Raw genomic sequence first — 14,871 nt, 5'->3', positions numbered from 1 at the left:
CATACCAAACTTCTGTCAAACCAGCAAAATTAAATCTTCGAGGAACTAAGAAAGATAAACGAGAAACCGGTTAAAATGGGAGCTATATCAGGTTATATTGTAGAATAATTCGGACTGTACGTGGCACACTACACTACGTGCAAAATTTTTGCCAAATCGCCCAAAAATTTCGGCTTGTAAGGACTAAAGAAGTCAGAAGTTTTGAGTTTAGGTTAGGTTAGGTTTATGTGACAGTCAGACTCACTTTGACGTTTTCGTCCATTGTGATACCACAGGAACAAAGGAATGAAGATGCCTTGTAGTTCTTACCGTTGAACCATCCAGATCGCTTTAAAAAGCCCAATAACTTGCGAATGTTGACAGGTTCTCAAAGAAATGAGAACCTAAAGAGGAACCGCTTCTGACTGCAAGTGGGGGACACACCCACATAAGGTGTTCTATAGTCGCTTCCTCTTCGATATCCATCCAGATCGCTTTAAAAAGCCCTATAACTTGCGAATGTTGACATTCGCTAAATCAGACAGGTTCTCAAAGAAATGAGAACCTAAAGTGGAACTCCTTCTGATTGCTAGTGCGGGACACACACACAGAAGGTGTTCCATAGTCTCTTCCTTCTCGATGTGCTCACAGCTTCTGCAAAACTCGTTGCTGGCAACCTTCAGTCTGTCAGCATGTTTTCCGATTAGACAGTAACCTGTCATGACGGACGCAATGACTGAGACGTCTGTTCTAGCCAATGACAGCAAAGCATTAAACTTCTTCAAGTCTAGATTGGGTCACATAGTTTTAGAATGCTCACAGCCGCCTCTTGGTCACCACCTATCATTCGTTGCCCTTCGGGCCTGGTCCTGAAAATTTAGCTTACATGTCGCTTGAGGCATACCCACAAATTAGAGCATCCCTGGAAAGTGTAGGGTAGTTCCTAGTCTCTCCAGCTCATCCGCTTTACATTTGTCTGGATATCTATGTGGCCCGGCACCCAGAACAGGTGAATTTTTAACTATTCAGCCATCTCATAGAGAGAACTGCGACACTCGAGGGCTGTTTTGTGTTCAGAAATACGTTATCCAGGGTAAATGGCTGCCTGAGAGGATATTTATACCAATCGTCGTAATGACATTTTATCTTAGCCATTTCATCACTTCCTTAATTGCAAGGATCTCCGCTGGATACACACTGCAGTGGTAGGGTAATCACTTCGATATGACCAGTTCTAGATCTTTAGAGTACACCCCAAAGCCCACCTGGGCGTTTAATTTGGAACCATCCGTATAGAATTCTATGTAACTTCTGTTGCCAGGGATATCGTAGTTCCAATCGGTTCTATCAGGAATAGTGGTACAGCACTTTTTATAAACAAAACGGCTCAGGTAGGGTGTACCACATTGCCTGGATATTGTATCAAGGATAACACAGTAACCGTTGCAGCCACTTGACCAATGAGAAAGCCTCCTTAACCTCACGGCAGTGGTCGCTGCAATGTAGCCACAATGTCCAGAGGCATTAGATGTAGCATTAAATACAGTGCATCATATGGTGTCGTCCTCAGTGCGGCTGTAATGCACAAGAAAGACATCCTTTGGATCCGGTTAAGTACTGAGCAGTAGGTGGACTTTTGAAGCGCCGTCCACCAGACCACAACACCATATAACATAATAGGTCTGACAACTGCAGAATATACCCAATGCATAACACGCGGTCTTAACCCCCATGACAATGGCTCTCTTGCAGGTGTATAGGGCTAGAGAGCCTTTCTTCCTCTTTCTAAAATGTCGGATTTGAAGTTCAATTTCCTGTCAAAAACACCCAGGTTTTTGCGCTTTCTCTAAATGCAACATTCCCTCTCCCAAGGCGACAGGTTCCACTGTAGGCAACTTATATCTCCTGCTGTCTGTCCTGCATTTATTTATACCTAGACCACTTTCGGTAGCCCACTTCGTTGTTGCAGCGTCTCTTAGGACGCTGGGAAACCTTCGCCTAACCGCAATTGCAACGTCATCTGCATACGCCACCATTTTTACACCTTTTTCTTCCAGAGACAATAATATATTGTTAATGGCTATATTCCAAAGTAGACCAGACCGTACACCCCCTTGAGGTGTTCCTTTGCTGATCCATCTTTTTAGATCCACAGATCCCAAGCCTACCGTAAGTCATCTTTTAGTAAGTAAATTACTAATAAACTTTCTTACGATGGAGTTGATGCATAGAAACTCCAGCTCCTCCATGATTGCCATCGGTTTTACATTATTGAAAGCACCTTCAATGTCAAGAAATGCTACCATAGTATATTCTTTGACAGCGAGAGAACCCTTTATGTAGCCGACTAGGTCGTGAAGGGCTGTTTCAGTGGATTTGCCTTACTATATGCATACTGCTGCCGCGACAGGCGATCTCCAAGGATCTTTGCCCTAAGATATGTTTCTGTCAACCTCTCAAGAGTTTTCAGCATAAAGGATGACAGACAAATAGGACGAAAATCTTTTGCACAAATTGAGGATTGTAAGGGCTCGAGAAGTCAAATCGGGAGATCGGTTTATATGGGGCTATATCAGGTTATAGATTAATTTGGACCGTACTTGGCACATTTGTTGGAAGTCATAGCGGAACACTACATGCAAAATTTCAACAAAATCGCACAAAAAATGCGGCTTGTAATAGCTATATCAGGTTATAGACTGATTTTGGTTTTACTAAGTACTGTTAGATCCGAACACTATGTGAAATTTTTTAGACAAATCGGACAAAAATTGTGGCTTCCAGGGGCTCTAGAAGTCAAATCGGTAGATCGGTTTATATGGGAGCTACTAGCTGGACCGGGCCCGCTCCGCTGCGCCTTTTTCTGGAACAACTTTGCTTTATATGGAACAAAATTTTCCATGGAATGTTTATTATCGACAATTAAAGAGCTTTTAGGGAAATACCATGCTACTGTTTGTGGGGCATTTTGAGAAAGTGGTAGACCCCCAGAAAATTGGTTCCAAAAGTGGGTACCAATTCTTACTCTAACCCCCAATTCGTTTCATTTAAGCCCCACATTGACCTGGTCGGAAAATATGCCCGATTTAAGGGTGTTTTGGGGAGTGGGATGGTCCCCCAAACACTAAGCCCTGAAAATATATCAGCAAGGTGCTCTTTGCTCATATATTTGAATCCCATATTGCCATTGGCCTAAAAATTGGATATCAAATTCGTTTTCTAATCTCAAATACCATTCACATAAACCCCTTATTGAAAAAGCCACCAAATATCTCCGGTTTGGGGTATGGACCCTAAAAACTACGAATATCGAGCTCCACTGTCTTGAAACCTCAAATTGTCTTGGTGAGCAAATACGTCCTACTTGGGGGTTGTTATGGTGGTGGAACATCCTCTAGACAGTTGGTCCCGAATTGGGGGTTGTTATGGCGGTGAGACATCCCCTAGACAGTTGGTCCAGAACGTTGATGTCATATTCATGGTCTACTTCGAAATACGCTTCATTTGAGCTCCATTTTTCCTAAGTCGGCAAACATGACCGGTTTGGGGGGTGTTTTGGTTGATGGGGCGGCCACTTAGTGACTTGGCTTTGCAAATATATGTCAGATTCGTGTTCTACTCTAAAATACCTCTTATACGAGCCTCATACTGCAATGGTCAGCAAATACTTCCAATTTGGGTCGTGTTATGAGGGTGGGGTGGCCCCATAGACACTTTTCCCGAACATTGATATCAGATTCGTGCTTTACTTCCACAGACCTTTCATTTGAGCCCCATATTGATATGGTCGTAAATTTATCCCCTTTGGGGGATGATTTTGGGGAGAGGCGGCCCCGCCAAACACTTGGTCCCATATTTGGATATCAGATTCTAATTCTACACTTAAATACCTTTTATTTAAGCCCCATATTCCCATGGTCAGTAAATAATTCCTGTTTGGAGGGTGTTTTGGGAAAGGTGTGGACCCACAGAAACGTAATCCCACATTTGGATATCAGATTCGTATTCTACTCGCTAATGCCTTTCATTTGAGTCCCATATTGCCATGGTAGGTAAATATGTCGGATTTTAGGGTGTTTTGGGGGTTAGAGTGGTCCCCCAAACACTTGCTCCCACAATTGGATATCAAATACGTTTTTTAATCTTAAATACCTTTCATTTGAGTACCATATTGTCGTGATTGGTGTATATGTATATATATGGTAGGTTTTAGGGTGGGGCGTCCCCCCTAGGTACCCCATCCGAAATTTGGATATTAAATTATTGTTTGTAGGTTACAATAAGAGAGCACACAAAATCGCGCCACCCATCTCCGAGATTTGCCGTTTCTGAAAATTAGGGTAAGGGGGAGGGTCCGCTCCCCCTGCAGATATCAAAAAATTTAGTACCCTCTTTTTACCACGGGATCACTATCTGTGAAAATTTCAAGAAAATCGGTTCAGCCGTTTCTGAGTCTATAAGGAACACACCAACAAACAAACAAACCTACCAACAAACACAAATTGATTTTTATAATTAAGATATATAAATGTGAACCGATATGACCCATTTGTAATCTCCGACGACCAAACATCAATATTAAGTAAAATTGCAAATTTTGCCCATGAACATTGCACTAAGGAACAGGGGCAAACTTCTCACATATCAATGAACGCTGTCCGATTCAAGTTTAAGCTCAATGATAAGGGGCCTCCTTTTTATAGCCGCGTCCGGACGGCGTGCCGCAGTGCGACACCTCTTTGGAGAGAAGTTTTACATGGCATAGTACCTCACAAATTTTGCCACCATTAGGGGGGTAAAACCACCGCTAAAAATTTTTCTAATGGTCCCGTCAGGATTTGAACCCAGGCGTTCAGCGTCATAGGAGGACATGCTAACCTCTGCGCTACAGTGGCCTCCAATATCATCATCAATATTAAGTATTTGTGTTAAATTTCAAGCGGCTAGCTTTACGCGTTCGACCGCTATCGTGATTTCGTCAGACGGACGGACGGACATGATCGATCGATTCAGAACGTTGAGGCGTTCAAGAATATGAAAACTTTATGGGGTCTTAGGCGAATATTTCGAGGTGTTACAAACAGAATGTCTATACTAGTATACCCCCATCCCATGGTGGTGGGTATAATGATAAGAGCTTAAAAAGTAACAGTGCAACCCATATGTTGCCGAATATGCTTGTGCACATTTTTTCCCTAGCATAAAAACTAAAAAACTTTTTTGGACTACTGTGCACTTCCGTCAAAATTGTTATGCGCTATCGAATATGTTTCTTTATAAAGCTTAGTTTGATTTTCGTCTTTTCGGAGAAATGAAGTGTCTAAAGATTATTACGATTTTATATTATTTTATTCAACTGACGAGTGCAAGTTTAGATGTAAGTAATTATTAATATTGGGTTCCCCAAAAAATAATTGCGGCTTTTTTAAAAGAAAGTAAATGCATTTTTAATAAAACTTAGAATGAACTTTAATCAAATATACTTTTTTTACACTTTTTTTCTAAAGTAAGCTAAAAGTAACAGATGATAACTGACAGAAGAAAGAATGCAATTACAGAGTCACAAGCTGTGAAAAAATTTGTCAACGCCGACTATATGAAAAATCCGCAATTACTTTTTGGGCAACCTAGAACAATTAAAGTGGGATAAGAGCGGCCAGAACAACATTTAATTAGTTTTAGCTTGTTATTGTCTAAAGGGTCATTTTTTTAGATCTGTAGGAAGGTTAGGTTTGGTTGAAAGAGGGTGCAGATATTAATCCGCCCCATGCCACTATGAACATACACCTAAACCAGTAATCGGATTGTTGTGCGCTCCAAGAAGAAATTTTTAAGTTAGGAATTCCGTGCTACTTACAAAATCCTTAATTGTCTTCAATGCCACTCTCCTAAGATGGTTCATGTCTGATATTGTGTCTCCACCTAAGTACCGGTATATGTTGGACGCGAAAGCGGGACAATGACAAAGGAAATGCTCCAACGTCTCATCATCTTTCCCAATTGACCTACACATGCTATCACCGATTTTACATAAGTGAGCTCGTAGTCCTATGTGTCCCATTATGATACCAATAGCTATACTGACCTCCTTCTTGCTTCCTTTTGATAATAGCCTCGTCTTCTCACGATCTGGATCCCCACATAGGATTTTCGCCGTCCTACCGATCATTTCGCTGTTCCACAATGTTGCATGCGCATTCGTCGCCCACTCCCTTAACACGGACTGCATCGACCCGAAAGGCTTCTGGTTAACCAAGTTTATTGATGGTAGTCCTCTGATCTGCACCGCCAAATCGTCTGCCCTTTCATTTCCCTTACTTCGTTATGGCCCGGCACCCGAACGATGCGGATTTTGCCATCCTCAGAGAAGGCGTTAATCTCCTTTTTATACCCTCCACCATAAGATGGGGGGTATACTAATTTCGTCATTCTGTTTGTAACTACTCGAAATATTCGTCTGAGACCCCATAAAGTATATATATTCTTGATCGTCGTGACATTTTATGTCGATCTAGCCATGTCCGTCCGTCCGTCCGTCCGTCTGTCTGTCGAAAGCACGCTAACTTCCGAAGGAGTAAAGCTAGCCGCTTGAAATTTTGCACAAATACTTCTTATTAGTGTAGGTCGGTTGGTATTGTAAATGGGCCATATCGGTCCATGGTTTGATATAGCTGCCATATAAACCGATCTTGGGTCTTGACTTCTTGAGCCTCTAGAGTGCGCAATTCTTATCCGATTCGAATGAAATTTTGTACGGCGTGTTTTTTTATGATATCCAACAACTGTGCCAAGTATGGTTCAAATCGGTCCATAACCTGATATAGCCGCCATATAAACCGATCTTGGGTCTTGACTTCTTGAGCCTCTAGAGGGCGCAATTCTTATCCGATTGAAATGGAATTTCGCACGACGTGTGTTGTTATGATATCCAACAACTGTGCCAAGTATGGTTCAAATAGGTCCATAACCTGATATAGCTGCCATATAAACCGATCTTGGGTCTTGACTTCTTGAGCCTCTAGAGTGCGCATTTCTTATCCGATTGAAATGAAATTTTGCACGACGTGTTTTGTTATGATATCCAACAACTGTGCCAAGTATGGTTCAAATCGGTTCATAACCTGATATAGCTGTCATATAAACCGATCTTGGGTCTTGACTTCTTGAGCCTCTAGAGGGCGAAATTCTTATCCGATTGAAATGGAATTTCGCACGACGTGTTTTGTTATGATACCCAACAACTGTGCCAAGTATGGTTTAAATCGGTCCATAACCTGATATAGCTGCCATATAAACCGATCTTGGGTCTAGACTTCTTGAGCCTCTAGAGTGCGCAATTCTTATCCGATTGGAATGAATTTTTGGCACCATTTATTTCGTTATGATATCCAACAACTGTGCCAAGTATGGTTGAAATCGGTCCATAACCTGATATAGCTGTCATATAAACCGATCTGGGGATTTGACTTCTTGAGCTTCTAGAGGGCGCAATTCCTATCCGATTTGGCTGAAATTTTGCATGACGTATTTTATTTTTACTTTCAACAACTGTGTCAAATAAGGTTCAAATCGGTTCATAACCTGATATAGCTGCCATATAAACCGATCTGGGATCTTGACTTCTTGACCCCTAGAGGTCGCAATTATTATCCGATATGCCTGAAATTTTGTACGATGGATCCTCTCATGACCATCAACAAACGTGTTTATTATGGTCTGAATCGGTCTATAGCCTGATACAGATCCCATATAAATCGTTCTCTCTATTTGACTTCGTGAGCCCCAATGGGCGCAATTCTTATACGAATTGGCTGAAATTTTACACAGGTCTCCAACATATAATTTAATTAGGTTTTTTGCCTAAGAAGAGATGCCGGGAAAAGAACTCGACAAATGCGATCCATGGTGGAGGGTATATAAGATTCGGCCCGGCCGAACTTAGCACGCTTTTACTTGTTACACTGTAAGGCTGTTCGCGACCTTACCGTCCTGGTTGTTATTGCCCTTATGACAATTATACTGTCGCTAAAGATGTTCAGACTCGACGTCCTCGCGTTAGCACCACACCACTTCGCGCATTCCGTGATCGCCCGGATCTCCACCTGCAGGACCGTATTATGTTCAGGCAGTTTAAAACAGATGTCGGTCCCTGGGTTTTCAATGTAAACCCCCAGGCCCACTTTGTCCTCTTGCTTTGATCCATCCGTGTAACATGATCTTCCAGATGGCAATACTAGGGTTCCGTCAATCCAACACTGTGCCGATGACAGCAGTGCCTCCTCGATTAGAAACCTCTACCCTTCCTTCCAGGTTTCCTATCTTCGCCTCGATTATACCCCGATGGTACGAGCTGCTCCCATCCTTTATAATTTTTCCCATCGCCTTAAGTCTCATAGCCATAGTGGCTGCCTCACACTTAATCTGTGTGTCTATGGATCGGTTATATATAGAAGTCTCCATTGTCCTAGTGGGTGTAGTCCTCATCGCTCCGCTTATGCCAAGACAGTATGTTCTCTGATCCTGTTGTACGGTCCTTATGTTGCACTTTTTCTTCATAGCAGTCCACCAAACTACTGAGGCATAAGTAACTATTGGTCTAATCACGCTCCTGTAGAGCCTGTGGATTATCCTAGGATTCAGGCCCCATTTCGAGCCAACGACCCGTTTACATAATGCCTAACATCTGTGAGCTTTCTCAGTACGCTCCTGAATGTGACATTTCCAATTCAGTTTCCTGTCCAAGATCACACCTAAGTATTTGACCTTATCAGATATCGAAATCGTCTTATTGAGGAAACGTGGTGCGTTAAATTTGCCCACTTTCGTCTTCCGCGTGAACAGGCATATTTCAGTCTTCTCTGGGTTAACATTGAGACCTCTGGGTCTAGCCCAGTCATATGCCATATGCAAGACCCTTTCGGCCCTTCTGCATAGCTCGTTCGGATCCTTACACCCTTAGAAGTATTATAACATCGTCTGCCAAGCAGACTTGTTCCAATCCCTCCTCAGTCAGCATCCGTAATAGGTCATTTATGGTGGTCACTCATAGAAGTGGCGATAAAATGCCCCCTGTGGCGTACCCTGTGCCACAAATTATCCACCTGTTCCTTAGCAAATGGTTTATCCAGTCTCTAAGGACCGGGTCCACCCGGTACCGGTGTAAGGATTCGATCAGTGTGTCGGTCCGCACATTGTTAAAAGCCCCTTCGAAGTCAATGCATACCGCCAGTGTGTACGTTTTGGCATCGAATGATTCTTCTATTTTATGCACAACCTCGTGCAGGGCAGTCTCCATCGACCTTCCCTTGACATAGGCATGCTGTTTGTATATGAGCAGTTCGCTGGATGTCATACTCTTTATCAATACGTTCCATGGTTTTGAGTAGAAAGGACGCAAGGCTTATGAGTCTGTAGGTCTTTGGTGTCGCATAACTTACCCTGCCGGACTTAGGTATAAAAACCACCCTTGCCTCCTGCTAGGCTTTCGGAGTATATGAAAGTCCTAGGCACGCTGTGAAAATTTTTGACCAGACGAGGCGCCAGATAGTCTGCCCATTTCTGTAGTAACGCCGGAAAGATCTATAGGAAAGTTTTCAAAAAAAGAAAACATAATATTCAGAAAAATTTATGAAATCTTTTGTATGAATCGATGGTACGGTCCATATATTGGTTGCCCAGAAAGTAATGGCGGATTTTTCATATAGTCGGCGTTGACAAATTTTTTCACAGCTTTTGACTCTGTAATTGCATTCTTTCTTCTGTCAGTTATCAGCTGTTACTTTAGCTTGCTTTAGAAAAAAAAAGTGTAAAAAAGTATATTTGATTAAAGTTCATTCTAAGATTTATTAAAAATGCATTTACTTTCTTTGTGATGACGTGACTGCGCCTCAAAAGGTCCATCCGCTTAGTCCAATTTTGTCATATTTCCAACATTTCGGCCGGTATCTCATGAATAAATGCTTCAATGTTGTCTACCACTGCGTCAATTGAAGCGGTTTTGTCTGTATAGACATGGGCTTTAACATAGCCCCACAAAAAATAGTCTTAAAGAAGTTTAGTCGCACTATCTAAGCGGCCAATTGACCGGTCCCGAACTTGAAATATAATGTTCACCGAACTCGCCTCTCAATAAGTCCATTGTTATGCGTGCTGTGTGGCATGTGGCACCTTCTTGTTGAAACCACATGCCAGGCAAGTCAAGCTCTTGTAATTTGGGCAAAAAAAAGTTAGTTGGATTTTATCTCACGATAGCTCTCATCATTCACAGTTACATTACGATTCCCATCATCTTTGAAGAAGTACGGTCCAATGATGCCACCAGCCCATAAACAGCACCAAACTGGATGCATTCTGGTGGATTTTCACACCAAAATCGACAATTCTGCTGATTTACATATCCATTGAGCCGAAAATGAGATTCGTGGCTCAATGGAAGAAGCGCCCCATGAACTTAAATTGAAATTCAATAATTTGTCAAGCATTGTTCGTTTGTCAGACGATTCATGGTTAATTTATAGACAAAACTGAAGCTGTTTGACAGTCCATTGTTATACGTGCTGTGTGACATGTGGCACAGTCTTGTTGAAGCCACGTGTCAGGCAAGTCAAGCTCTTGAATTTTGGGCAAAAAAGGTTAGTTAGATGTACGGTCCAATGATGTCACCAGCCTATAAACCACACCAAACCGTGAGTTTTTCTGGATGGTTGATTTTCACACCAAAATCGACAATTCTGCTTATTTACGTATCCATTGAGCTAAAAATGAGATTAGTCGCTCAATGGAAGATGCGCGCGATGAACTCTCTTAATAGAGCACGCATTTTGATAATAAAATTCAATAACTTGCAAGCGTTGTTCGTTTGTAAGACGATTCATGGTTAAATTATAGACCAAACTGGAGATATTTGACAGTGATGCAAAACACAAAATGTGCGTGAGCTGTTTAAACAAGTGTTGCCAAAAAGATACTAGCTAAAATCATCACCCTTTATATTTAGTTCTTATTTTTTTTATTTCATCAGACAAATCAGAACTTTACCTTATACGAAGATGGACCCGACCCCCATTTGGGTGATATATTAAAATCTGGCCAAGAAATCATTAAACTGCGTTTGCAAATTGTCGATTTCAATATGGAGAAACAAAATCAAACACTTATGGAAATCAATCACAGAATGCTAATTCTAGAGGAAAATTTCACAAAACTATTCAAAATAATCGAAGGTCAACAAAATTCAAGGAGTCTATTAACAGGAGAAGGGTATGAGTCAATGACTGAAGATGCCATTAATTGGGAGAGTGGCAATGTGACTTTAAGGACTACGAACATTGACGAAATTGTTGCACCAAAAAAAAAAAATGCGAATGCAACAGAAAGGATTTTTATGACGGAATTGCACGAAAAGGGTGAGAAAAATCCGACTATTGTCTTATCATTTAAAATTCAATTTATTTCTGTCTATCAATAGAGGAACCCAAATTGTGCAAATTAAAGGCCAATGACAAATTGAGTTGGTAAGTAAGTCAGACACACTAATGAGCGGGGCCAAGCCATGGCAGAGTTCTTGAATACTAAAGGCCTTAATATTGGTAACACTCCTACCTTTGTTAATAGGATTAGGCAGGAGGTATTAGATGTGACGATATGTTCGGAATATCTAATCGACGAGGTTGAGAATTGGAGGGTCTCCATGGAACACTCTTTCTGAAAATCGCTACATTAGGCTTCCGGAATAAGTAGAAGACCAAATGGACAAAATTCGGAAGGCTATTCAGAAGAAGACTTGGGTAAGATAATTTAGATTGTCCAAGCATAGAATAGATTGACGAGAATATCAACAGGATTACGACTGCACTGGTGGGATTCTTCAAAGATAGTTGTCCTCTTTGGGAAAGGAAAACATCCCAAGAAAATCCCTGGATGACCTGGGAGATTCGCAACATTGGTAAAGAGCTCCGCAGACTCTATAACAGAGCACATCGTAAAAAGGCGGAAGTTTATTGGGGTGTGTATTACACACGCCTCAAGGAATACAATAAGATTACCAGAGCGCCAAAACGTGACTCCTGGAAGCTTTTCTGCGAACAGGTCGATAGCGTTAATGACGCCGCCAAGATAAAAAGCTTCTCTCAAAAACCCATGTCCAAACTGAAACTTTAGTAGACGACATGGGAGTGAGAGCAGAGACAACGTAGGACATATGGAGGCTTTTGATGAAAACCCATTTTCCACAGGATACACCGGAAACTTAAAATTACGGAATTTATGGTGAAGGAATCCTGGAGGAGCTTCAAACCAAAACACTGGATGACAGGGGAGATTCGCAATACTGGGAAAGAGGTCCGCCAACTTTTTAACAGAGCACATCGTAAAAAGGCGGAATACAATAAGATTACCAGAGCGGCAAAACGTGACTCCTGGAAGCTGTTCTGCGAACAGGTCGATAGCGTTAATAACACCGCCAAGATAAAAAGCTTCTCTCAAAAACCCATGTCCAAACTGAAACTTTAGTAGACGACATGGGAGTGAGAGCAGAGACAACGGAGGACATGTGGAGGCTTTTGACGAAATTCCATTTTCCACAGACTGGACTCACCAAGACACCGGAAACTTGGAATAACGATTTTGATCGAAGGTTTAAAATTACAAAATTTATGGTGAACGAAACATTGAGGAGCTTCAAACCAATTAAGTCACCCGTACCTGATGAAATATTTCCGACAGTACTACAGAAGGAGGCCGACTATCTGGCGCCTCATCTGGCCAAACTTTTCATAGCGTGCATAGGACCTTCATATACTACGAAAGCCTGGCAGGAGACAGGGGTGGTGTTTATACCCAAGCCCGGCAAGGCAAGTTAAGCGACACCAAAGGCCTACAGACCCATAACCCTTCCGTCCTTTCTACTCAAAACCATGGGACGTATTGTGGACACCATGCTAGAGAGTATGACACCCAGCGAACTGCTCAAATACAAACAGCATGCCTATGTCAAGGGAAGGTCGGTGGAGACTGCCCTGCCCGAGGTTGTGCATAAAATAGAAGAATCCTTCGATGCCAAAACGTACACACTGGCGGTATGCATTGACTTCGAAGGGGCTTTTAACAATGTGCGGACCGACACACTGATCGAATCCTTAGACCAGTACCGGGTGGACCAGGTACTGATCGAATCCTTAGACCAGTACCGGGTAGACCCGGTCCTTAGAGACTGGATAAACCATATGCTAAGGAACAGGTGGATAAATTGTGTGTCCCATGACATAAATATAAGGGAGAAAGTGGCACAAGGCACGTCTCAGGGGGCATTTTATCGCCACTCCCATGGGTGACCACTATATATGACCTATTGGGGATGCTGACTGAGGAGAGATTTGAACCCGTCTGTTACGCAGACAATGTTGTAATACTTCTAAGGGGTAAGGATCCGAACGAGCTATGCAGAAGGCCCGAGAGGGTCTTGCATATGGCATATGACTGGGCTAGACCCAGAGGTCTCAATGTTAACCCAGAGAAGACTGAAATAAGCCTGCTCACGAGGGAGACGAAGGTGGGTCAGTTTAACACACCACGTTTCCTCAAAAAGACGATTTCCATATCTGACAAGGCAAATACTTAGGTGTGATCTTGGACTGGAAATTGAATTGGAAGTGTCACATTCAGGAGCGTACTGAGAAGGCTCACAGATGTTGGGCACTAGGTAGACGGGCCGTCGGCTCGAAATGGGGCCTGAATCGGAGGATGGTCCACTGGCTCTACAGGAGCGTGATTAGACCAATAGTTACTTACGCCTCAGTAGTTTGGTGGACTGCTATGGAGCGAAAGTGCAACATAAGGACCATACAACAGGCTCAGAGAACATATTGTCGTGGCATAGCGGAGCGATGAGGACCACGCCCACTAGCGCAATGGAGACTATTCTAGATATCCGACCCATAGACAAACAGATCAAGTGTGTGGCAGCCACTGCGGCTATGAGACTTAAGGCGATGGGAAAAATTATTGAGGATGGGAGCAGCTCGTACCATCGGGGTATAATCGAGGCGACGATAGGAAACCTGGAAGGAAGGGTAGAGGTTTCTAATCGAATGCCTGAGATCAACCTTGAAGTCGAGTGCGAGGCACTGTTGCCATTGGCACAGTGTTGGATTGACGGAACCCTAGTATTGCCATCTGGAAGATCATGTTACACGGATGGATCAAAGCTAGAGGACAAAGTGGGCCTGGGGGTCTACATTGAGAACCCAGGGACTGATATCTGTTTTAGACTGCCTGACTATATAACGGTTCTTCAGGCGGAGATCCGGGCGATCACGGAATGCATGAAGTGGTGTGGTGCTATCGCGGGGACGTCGAGTGTGAACATCATTACCGACAGTAAAATTGCCATAAGGGCAATAACAACCAGGACGATAAGGTCACGAACAGTCTTGCAGTGTAAGAAGGAGATTAACGCCTTCTCTCAGGATGACAAAATCCGCATTATTTGTGTGCCGGGCCATAACGGAGTAAGGGGGAATGAAAGGGCAGATGATTTGGTGGTGAAGCCCAGAGGACTGCCGTCAAAAAACTTGGTTAACACGAAGCTTTTCGAGTCGACGCAGTTCGAGTTAAGGGAGTGGGCGACGAATGCGCATGCAAGATTGTGGAACAGCGAAACGGCCGGTAGGACGGCGAAAAGCCTATGAGGGGATCTAGATCGTGAGAAGACGAGTCTATTTCTGAAAGAAAGTAAGACTGAGGTCAGTATAGCTATTGGTATCTTACCGGTGCACATAGGACTACGAGCTCAAATGCAATCTTTTTTTGCAAATTTTGCCCGTGAACATTCAACTAAGAAACAGAGGCAAACTTCTCAAATATAGTGAGTGCAGTCCGATTCAAGTTTGAGCG

General features: G+C 42.8%; 1 protein-coding gene across 1 annotated transcript in view; it reads left to right on the top strand.

The window, feature by feature from the left end:
* Positions 1 to 5,266: 5,266 nt before the first annotated feature.
* LOC106092635 (fibrinogen-like protein 1) overlaps positions 5,267 to 14,871 on the top strand; it is a 13,779-nt gene continuing 4,174 nt past the window's right edge. Inside the window, exons 1-3 of the mRNA XM_013259547.2 lie at positions 5,267 to 5,356; positions 11,000 to 11,384; positions 11,447 to 11,492. Coding sequence (XP_013115001.1) covers positions 5,291 to 5,356; positions 11,000 to 11,384; positions 11,447 to 11,492 — 497 coding nt within the window. The 5' untranslated portion in view covers positions 5,267 to 5,290. The remainder of the gene's footprint in view (positions 5,357 to 10,999; positions 11,385 to 11,446; positions 11,493 to 14,871) is intronic.

Source organism: Stomoxys calcitrans, chromosome 5, assembly GCF_963082655.1.
Source record: "Stomoxys calcitrans chromosome 5, idStoCalc2.1, whole genome shotgun sequence".
Taxonomy (NCBI): domain Eukaryota; kingdom Metazoa; phylum Arthropoda; class Insecta; order Diptera; family Muscidae; genus Stomoxys; species Stomoxys calcitrans.
This window is presented reverse-complemented; position numbering and strand designations above follow the sequence as displayed.